The following is a 10337-nucleotide window of genomic DNA, read 5'->3' as shown; positions in this document are numbered from 1 at the left end:
TGGTCGGTTACACCCTAGAGGTTCTCAACTCTCAAGATCCCGTCACAGGAGGCGGCAAGTACGACTTAAAGGACAACACAAAGGCAAGGGAACACACCCGCAAGGCAACCCCACGGCCAGATCCACGATCTAGGCCCCGGATCCATAAGCTCGAATATTCGCTTAGGATACGGAACCATCCACGGACGCAGAGTGAAGATTTTCCACTGCTGCTCCACCCCATCCCCACGTCTCGCCAAGACACTCAAGCTTCACCACTTGAACTCTTCGGAAGTTACCGAGAGAGCAGATCCCGCCCTACCGACGGGTACACAAGGTGAGGAAAGTTCAGCAGAACACGGATCATCGGGGGACCCCCTCCGTTAGTCGGTGTCTGGGCGCAGTTGGTAAGTTGGATCTGGCAATCTCGCAGATTTTGCTGATCCCGCTACACCACAATGCATATCGGCTACCAGATTAGTTATAAGGCTCGAAAGCAGCCTAAGGGCCGTTCCGAACCAGGATCGCACGGATCGCGATCCGGAGTGAATAGGGGGAAATAGGTGAAATCGCGATCTGGTCGTTCCGAGCCGGATGGCGCTCCACCGACAACTCGTGTACCAATTCTCGGGTACATCTACACGAAGTTGCATTTGGCAAAAGCAACATGGCGACAGCTCTAACAAGCTCGAAGTGGTCTGTTACCGCACCGCAGAGCGCTCGCAAGCGCACTATCCAGCCGCCGACATCTGAGGACTATGCTGACTGGACGTTAGACCAGCTCAAGCTTGAATGCACCGCGCGTAAGTTGAACGTAGTCAAGAATACATGTAAGCAAGACCGCGTGAAGCTCCTCTCTGCCTGGGATACAAACAAAGACGGTGTTGAGCTTCTGATCCGCCAACAGCGTAAGAGAGCGACTAGCTCACGCGAAGAAGAGGTGAAACGGACGAAGAACTGCATGTTCCGCCTGCTAAATGTGCTGTTTTCCGATCGCTTCTTTGATACATTCTTGGAGACTGGACATCAGCTGCGCCGTGAAGAGCTGGATCAAGGTGGATCTACATTCTGGACTGACGTAGCAACGGCATTTGGATCTGACAACAACGAGTTTGACACGCTAATCTCCGACGATGCGGTTTTTGAAGGCATCGATCCTTCGGTTGTGATGGCACATTCAGCTGCAAAACTCCAGCGAATGTGGAAAGAAGCAAGCAGCAACTTTGCACGAGCGGAAGCAGGATCCAAAGTATCGGGTCAAAATGGTCAAGACTTCTAGGATTATTGCAATGGACGGACAGATGTCTATTACGTGGATCGGTGGTGTGAGCACCGCCAAGCAGGAAGAGAATTTTGCGCAGCCAACGTTTATGCAGACAACGACTCGACAAAAGAAGGTGACCAACAAAAGAATACAGCACAAAACCGGAAGCGACGCAAATCCTCAAATGCAAACGTCGTTGCCGACCTACTGAAATCAGTACACGAACTTCTAGAGAACGAGACCAGCAAAGCACAAGAAGATACGTGGTTGGAGCAGAAATTATTTATGTAACAACAGCGAGCTACTCACAAGCTCTCGACACTAACTGCGATGCTGGACCGAAGTATGACGGCGATAGAGCGCTTGAAAGAGCTTCGACGCGAGTATATCAGCAAGGGAATTGATGCGTCGGCAGTTGGCCTTGTACTGGCAGGCCGAGAACAAAAGAGGCTGGTGCTGGAGCAGAAGATTGACGAGCTTGAGTACGAAGTGCTGAACGGGTTGCTTTGAAGCGATTTGTGGTTAGCGCACGCGGGGGCGTCTGAGGTTAAAATTCTGGATGTGGCTCACGATCACTTGACGAAGTATGCGACCTTGGGCATCGCTGCGCAAATCATCCGATTCGTAGTTGTCTGTTGGCTGATATGAGCTTTCAGGGAGATTATGGTACGCTGCTGAAACAGCGTGAAGACTAGTTGTTGTGTTCTCAGCTTTTATTCTTCGATTGATGCAGAAGTTGTGGAGCTTCATACACGTTTTAATTACGCGGCCAACGTTCTTGAAGTCCACGACAAGTGGTCGCTGAAATATTTGCCACTTGTTCACCAATAATCCAAATGACATCTCGATACGAATGCTTAGTTGGCTGAGATAAAAATTGAAGTCAGAATACTGCCTGCCCTTCAACTCCAACTTGGTAAAAGGCACAAGTAGCGAGTTCGATAATGGGTACGCATTATCACCAACGATATAAAACCCAGGTGGCAGCTTCATAATGTCCTTGCTCAGCTTCCACTTCTTGAACGCGATGGAGTCGCCCACCTTGCCGGGAGAATCGAAGCAATAGCCCGTGAAGCGGCACAACGAGTCACAGAGAGCTTGTACGTTTAGACCATACATTTGATAGTGTCCAGAATAAAACACAGCCACATCAGGTACCTCTTTTGCGCTTGGGGCTCTAATTTGGCACAACCAGCCGTCAATACAACCCGCACAACCGCTTAATATCTTGTCTGTGCTGATGCTGGAAAATCCGTCTGCTAATTCCTGGATTCGATCCTCTGATTCCACGGGTGAGCGAATGCGAAGCTCGGGACACTCGCAAATCGCGGCCATGACCTCGTGTATCATGTCGTAAAACCCAGAAACCGAAGTACCGGCGAGACCACGAGTAGTGTGATAATTACTTCCTGCTAGCCACGAAATTGTTATCCGGAGCCTATTTTCTGGCGTGACAGGTTTGATACCCGTCCGTCGAGATGACTGGAGGTCGTCACGAGCGAAAGCAGGTCGCAGCAGTAGCAAGAGGTGCTCGAACGACTCCACATCCATCCTGTAACAGCGCTGGAACTGTCCTTCTAATAGTAGGGTTTGCTTGTACACAGGCCACTCCAACCGTCTACGCTTGATACATTGGCCTTGGCCAGGGGGAAGAGCAGCAAGAGATCCAGCTATCAGCAGTAGGCAGCGACGGCGGCTAGCAGCAGCTTTTCTCGGGCCCTCTGTCCAACTTGCGAGAACATTCATCTTCTTCGCTGCGATAAAATCCGAAGATCCAGCCCTGCTTGCAATCCCAAGGTCAGATCGCAGCGATTGTCTAACCAAGAAAGTTACCCTTATCTCGACTCTGAATTGGCCAATCACAGAGCGTTCCTGGGATTGCAATCCCGGTTCGGAACGGCCCTAAATTAGCTGGCAGATTTACATGTACATCAACACTTGCAATTCTGCAGGTAGAGTGAAACACAATCATTTCAACAGAAGTCGTGACATTTCTTGGCAAGAATGGATACCTCACTTTCGCATATCACATGAGCTATGTAGTAGAGCCCTGGTTTAGGACTTGCTAATATCCATGTTTACATGACTAATAAGTAAATTACTTAGTAATGTGTGCCAAACGTTGGCAGAGCCGACCCCATTCCGGTGTACTAAGTAAGTAGGCCACTTTAAGCACTTCAAAAATAATACTACGTACATTATAAAGTATTAATACTTAGTGAACTCCGACGTCCTCGTAGTTGATGCTACTAGTGTAATTGTGCTCATGTCCGTTGTTCGAGCCACGGCATGTGGCATTGACCCCATTAAACCCTCGCCAGCCTCTACGGCTTTGGACTTGCTGACGAGGCGTCCGGAACAGTGGACGTCACAACAGCACTGGGTGCCCCGATAGTATGATCCCTCACCGCAGAGAATCAACACACAGGAGAAGGGACACTCTTGGAGACATGCTTCCTGGCGCGTTGCAGTGACCAAACAATAAAACCGACTGGGTGAAGACTACTATCCCCTGCTAGCTAATACTAAAATGGAGGGCATGCACCGTGACGAGAACAGCGGCAATATATCGAGTGGGAGAACGGCTGCGCCATCCAGCGCAACGGCTTTCTCTGCGGTCGGCCTCATGTCGCTTTGGCCTGCATCAACCGTCGTTTTTTTGCCTACGCGACCAGCTCTGCCGGCAAGTTAAAAACTATACTACCTCCGTTCTGAAGAAGATAACCATTTCAAATTATATTACAGCCTACCCAACAAAATACCCTCTCTATGCCGATCAATTTTTGGATTTCGAATCTCCCGCGCTTTCCCGACCAGACTGGCTCCCGCTCCTTTCATTTTGAAAGCTGGCACCTGGGGGAGGTCAGACAGTGAGCGCCAGGCCGTCTGGGAGACCTTACTGCTTCGCAGCGCGGGAGGAGTGGTCAAACATGGAGAGATCGTTCGTGTTGCAGCGTACTTCCGTGTGGGCCGCCAAGTTGTCGAACGAATTTGGAGGCGTGGAATTAATTCGATGGGAGATCGAGTAGCAGCCGTGGTCAAGTCAAGGAAGAGCGCATGTGGTAGGAAGAAGGTGAATCGAGCTGAGCTGTGCGAGAGAATCGCTGCAGTTCCTGTCAATGAGCGCGAATACCAGCGTCTGCTTCAGCGCGCGTCGAACATGAGCTGCTACCTGGTTTAGCAGCTGATCAAGGAAGGCTACATACGGCGTGCGCTCAGACAGACCCGTCCACTACCTACACCCACGCACAAGTTTGCGCGCCTCCGGCACAAGGACAAGCAAGTACGAGCTGGCACTCTCCCTACGTCACTGCCTTGTGACGCTATCTCACTCGCCAATGCTAACGCGTACATGCTGCTTTTTGCAGCGAGCAGCCCCCCCACCGCCTACCGCTGAAGTTCTAGAAGCCCCACTGAGCGCCCCTTCATAATGTGGCGATATAGTTGCCGTCTTAGATCCGTTTTTGTATCTGTAGTTGCACGGCGGAGCATGAACGCCTGTGCCTTGCTTAGTTTCTCACTGTCAATCTCGGTCATAAAGCTACCTAGCCAGCCTCTCACAAATTAAAAAACGCTCAAATGAACGAGGCGGAGCGCTGCGCAAAAAAGAAACAAATGGTTATCTTTTTCCGAACGGAGGTAGTAGCTTCAATGCGACATATTATCCCTTGAGCTTGTGGTCGATGTGGCGATGACTTCCGTCTCCTCCGTTGGTAGGCATTCGTCGTCTCGCACTCGCTCTTTAGCCACTGTAGCACTGTTGTCTTGCTGTTATTCGTGTCCTCATGACCACACTCATACACAGTAATATTTTTTGGCATGTTTGTCTCATTTTTGAAGTTTTTTTCTTAAAAGGAACTTGCATACACTTTACAGGAAGTACTGATATTTAGTTTCAAGCAAATCCGATAAGACAGCTGGATTCCTCAGTCTGTGAAATGGTAGTATGCTCTGTGAAAATGACCCACCCTCTGTGAAATGACCGTTTTCGTCTGTGATTTTAACGCACTCTCCATCTACAAAGCACGCCACTTCCACATTTAAAGCACTTCGTCGAATTGATCGAGGCAAAGAAATGGCATGGTTATCTTGGGCGGACGATCCTGCCAAGAAAGCCTGTCAAATCATTTGACTCAAATGTATGGTCAGATGGTCGAATAAGCCCTTTCGCAGCACACCTGCTGGTGTTTACGCTCAGCAATAATGCAGGTACGTGTACGCTGGTCACCAACTTCCTGAGGCAGGACTTAACCCTTGTTCTGTAGTACCTGTATTACAGTGCCCGCCAAATCATTAAGACCCCCGATTTGGCGGGACAATTCTGACAATATCTCGGCTTCTAGCCTGAGTTGAGAGCTGCTACTTTGATATGTTCTCTCTATTAGGCTTACAGAGGTGCCACTTGTGTTAACAACTTAGATTTCTATGTATCTGACAGGGCTGGTATACAAATTCAAGGTTTGGACATCAGCGTCAAATTATGAAGACCACATCCTTTTTATGACGAAAAAAACACTTTTATGAACAGACCTTACAAATTTCTATATTTAAAGAGTGATGGTCAAAATAAGTAGATGGTTGGCGGAAATGAGCGGGTAGCTAGACGCTACGGAGGCTGTGAGCCTTTCATTTTCTAATGGGCCACGGCAAGACCCTCTCCCAACAAGAGTACTGGTTTATCGTCGGTCTCCACGACGGAGGCGTCTCTCTGCACGAGATACAGGTCGGTCCCGTACGTCCGTCCGGAACGCAGTCAAGGCGGAGCGGGGACGGAAGGAAGACAGGGGTGGAGAGCGAAGGGCTGGGCGGCAACCGGCACTGACGGAACGAGAGCTGCGGCAGCTTGTGCGTGCCGCGGCGACAGGTGAGTTCTATGCTGCGGAGCTCAAAACGAAGTTCGACATCAAGGCGTCCGTGAGGACGATCCAGCGGGTTCTGCAGCGTGTGGACCATCTGGTTTACACCAAGATGGACCGCACGCTTCCCCTCACGGCAGCGCACAAGGCTGCCCGCATGCAATGGGCGGAAGATTACATACTGAAGCCAGGTAAGCCTCTCATATTAAAGTTTTGCTGCAATTTTGTATTATAACAATATTTATTTTTTAGAAACTTGGATTTACACTATTTTTTCAGATGAAAAGAAGTTTAATCTAGATGGTCCTGATGGATTCAAGTATTACTGGCGGGACATGCGCCAGCCTGCACAGTCTTATCTGCGTCGCCAAAATGGAGGAGGGAGCGTCATGGTGTGGGGCGCTTTTAGTGCAGCAGGTAAGAGTGAGCTGGCCATCTTGCGTGGACGTCAGAATTCAGGTGACTATATTTACACGTTATCTGAATATCTACTCCCTTTTGCTCACGCTAACTATGGTGTTGACTTTGTATTTCAGCAAGACAATGCTTCGATTCATGCCTCGCATGAAACGAAGCAATTCTTGCAGGAGATGCAACTCAACACCATGGCTTGGCCAGCTCGCTCGCCTGACTGCAACCCCATCGAGAACGTCTGGTCGGCGATGGCGGCCAAGGTGTATGCACATGGCCGCCAGTACCAAAACGTTGCTGATCTGGAGGCAGCAATCATGGCTGCATGGGACTCCATTCAGCTAGACTACTTGCTGAAGCTGATAGAGTCCATGCCTCGCCGCTGTCTAGCGGTGATCAAGAAGAAAGGTGGTCTGACTAAGTACTATTTTTTAATATAGAAATTTGTAAGGTCTGTTCATAAAAGTGTTTTTTCGTCATAAAAAGGATGTGGTCTTAATAATTTGACGCTGATGTCCAAACCTTGAATTTGTATACCAGCCCTGTCAGATACATAGAAATCTAAGTTGTTAACACAAGTGGCACCTCTGTAAGCCTAATGGAGAGAACATATCAAAGTAGCAGCTCTCAACTCAGGCTAGAAGCCGAGATATTGTCAGAATTGTCCCGCCAAATCGGGGGTCTTAATGATTTGGCGGGCACTGTATACCGTATGCAATTAGCCGCAGGACCCACCTCATGGTGCAGCAAACCACCGTTGACTCACTTTCGCATTCGCCTTCTAGCACTCAAGTCGTCAACCTCGCTCGACCGCAAGCACAAGGCAACTCATGGTTACTTCGGTATCCGGCGCCACTCGGGCGATTTTCGCTCTATGCTCCGTAATCGCTGCCAACGGCGGCTTTGCCACTGGTGCCGGTGCTCATGCCGACGTCGGTTCTTGCTTGACCAAGGCTGGCACCGAAAACTCGGTCCCCACCACCACGACTTGGACGATGGATATTCAACCGTGGAACTCGCGTGTGAACCCTGTGCCTAACGCTGTCGCCTTCCCCAAGACGGAGAAGGAGGTGACGGCTGCGCTTAAGTGTGCCGCTAGTGCTGGCGTTAAGGTGACCACGCTGGGTGGCAACCGCTCGTTCTCCAGCATGGGTTTTGGCCGTAACGATGGAGCTCTTGTCATTAACCTGAAAGCTCTTAAGCACCTAAGTACGACACGTCTACGAAGCTGCTGTCATTCGGTGGCCCTGTCATGATCTCGGAAGGCGCAAACTTCATGTGGAACAAGTACAAGCGCACTCTTCCCCACGGCCGTTGCCCTGATGTCGGCATGACCGGTGTGGCTGCTTCGGGTTTCGGCACCCTTTCACGTGCTAGTGGTACTGTGCTCGACAACATTGAGTCGGTCCGTGTGGCTCTTGCCAACGGTTCCATCGTGAATGCCGATGCTAATCACAACTCGCATGTCTACTGGGGTGTGCGTGGTGCAGCCAGCTCGATGGGCGTGGTACTGGACTTTAAGATCAAGACCCTTGAGCCCCCTTCGGAGCGTGTGACGAATTACACTATCGCTTTCAACTCGAGCTACAAGCCCACGCAGCAGGACAACGTGGATGCACTTATTGGTACGCAGACGTGGGCCCTCAGCAAGGATAATAACGACATGGTGTCGATCCGCTTCAGCCTCAAGACCAAGTCCGCACTGCAGGGTTTCTTCTACAGAGGTGGCGCCAAGTCCAAGGCCGTGCTTTGCTCGCTCATGAAGACTCTACCCGCTTCGATGGTCCTGACCACGAGCGAAAACGACTTCTGGACGTCCGAGAACATTTCGACTCCTGGCCTTCAGGAGGAAACTCTGAGTCCCCGTCGTTTCTTCTACATCGCATCGGTGACCATTCCTCGCTCGACTCCGCTTGACAACGCTTCCGCGTGGGAGCTGTTTTCCGGTACAGCCTTCGCTCCCAAGCTTCCGGACGCGTTAGCCTCCGGCTTCGTGGACATCTGGGGTGGTGCGTACGCCAAGACAGTCAAGGCTGACGCTTCGGCCTGGAAACACGACGACAACCTGCACTTGGTTCGTTGGGACATGCGTACGGCTACGTTCGACGTGAAATTTGCCGACAGCTCGATTGCCACGATGCGCAAGGGCTTCTACAGCTTCGTGGATGCTTACAAGGCTTCGCGGTGTGCCCGCCGGATTCACGACCTACCGTGACGAGAAGTGGACGGTGCCGGAGATGGCCGAATACCTGTACGGCGGTGGTAACTTCAAGAAGCTGCAGCAGATCAAGACGGAGGTCGACCCGAGCGAAATGTTCAACACGGACCCTCAGGCCATCCCCGCTTTGGCTTAGACGAGGATATTTACCTCCAGACTCCACAACGAAGCAGCTCAGACTCCACAACGAACGCACACTCTCCCATTGGCTAAAATACGTCCGTTTCAAAAGTTGTTCTTACGAATTCGCGCTGGAGAAGTAAAATGCCGATTGACTTATTGGGAGAGTATGGCTACAGCGATATTTCCCTTCACATTGCTTTCGCAAATGCTGATATTGCTGGGAAATTTATCAATGACTCTGCACTGAATACAAACAAGTCTGTACGGCTCGAGAACAGCCAAAACTTGAAGGGGTACTTGAAGCAATGGTGAGCCAGACTCTAATGAACGCCACTCAAATGCTGCTCCGCGAGGACGAGACCAGCGTTGTATTAGACTTGATCATTGAAGAGCCCACGTTGGTCCTCCCATTGAGCTCGGAAGGTGCTCCTCATGTTAAAGTCACTGCAGATATGCTGCGGCTTGCCCACTTTCCATCCAGTGTAAACGTATTTCCGATTCACAAGGTACGACACAACTGCGTATAAGTCCAGCACATTCATAATTAACCTCAGCGCAGAATTTAATGCAATCACTACTACGTACTCTGTCTTGACTGATGCGGTAGACCCACGAAGAATCGTCGCCTTGATGGTGCAGCGCAGGAGCAGCACACCCCATATTCCCAGCTCATAGCACTTCCAACACATTAGACTAGGTCGACTCGCCGCACTGCACGCGACTCCAGTCCGGATGCGCCAGGACACAGCGTCAGATCTTCACGAGCTCCAGCAGCACGTCCGGGCTCCAGTTGCGGCCGCTATCGGGCAGCAAGTCCTCTCCATTGACCTTCACGTCCTGCAGGTCCGTGATGGGCGGCGGCAGGACTTCTGTTCCGAAAAGGGCTGCTGCAGCTGCAACGATGCATGCTGGAACGCGACGACAAGGTCATGTGTACGGTGGTCGGCCTTTTTGTAGCAACACGTGGGAGATGAAACGGACGTATTTTAGCCAATGGGAGAGTGTGCGTTCGTTGTGGAGTCTGAGCTGCTTCGTTGTGGAGTCTGGAGCTTAGACGATCGTGTACATCGATTAAATTGGTGCTTCTATTTAGAAGATTCGTCTCAAGTGCTACAGTAGTAGAAGAAAACCGTGAATGTAACCACCACCCTCGAGGCTTTTGAGGCTTAGAAAAATGAAGAGGATCCCGTCTTGTATGTTTTTCGACTATTTTTTGAACTAGTACTACGTAGTATCTATGACTGGAGATCCGACATATGCGGACACCACTCTATGCCGCCAACTAGCAAAGTTGAGCCTAGCGCAGGTGTAATTTGGCTACGCGAACACGTATTAAATAATGGCAGGTGTTGGAGGCCAGGATTATTTACATGGAACTGTACACGATTAAGGTCAGGATTAATCCTGGACGTCAAATCATTTCTTATTTCAGTAGACATATGGGGAAGATACGGGAAGATTCGTTGAGGACGAGAAAGATACCTAA

General features: G+C 50.4%; 2 protein-coding genes across 2 annotated transcripts; both read left to right on the top strand.

The window, feature by feature from the left end:
- Positions 1-7340: 7340 nt before the first annotated feature.
- PITG_06585 (berberine-like protein) lies at positions 7341-8864 on the top strand (the record flags this gene model as incomplete). The annotated part of the gene is made up of 3 exons (XM_002998628.1): positions 7341-7688; positions 7739-8600; positions 8668-8864. The coding sequence occupies 3 exons, from the start codon at positions 7341-7343 to the stop codon at positions 8862-8864; spliced, it is 1407 nt and encodes a 468-aa protein (XP_002998674.1).
- Positions 8865-9156: 292 nt separating this feature from the next.
- Positions 9157-10337, top strand: PITG_06584 (uncharacterized protein; the record flags this gene model as incomplete). The annotated part of the gene is made up of 3 exons (XM_002998627.1): positions 9157-9357; positions 9549-9854; positions 10287-10337. 3 exons carry the CDS (start codon positions 9157-9159, stop codon positions 10335-10337), a joined length of 558 nt encoding a protein of 185 aa, XP_002998673.1.

This window comes from Phytophthora infestans, genomic scaffold (assembly GCF_000142945.1).
Source record: "Phytophthora infestans T30-4 supercont1.8 genomic scaffold, whole genome shotgun sequence".
Lineage (NCBI taxonomy): Eukaryota > Oomycota > Peronosporomycetes > Peronosporales > Peronosporaceae > Phytophthora > Phytophthora infestans.
This window is presented reverse-complemented; position numbering and strand designations above follow the sequence as displayed.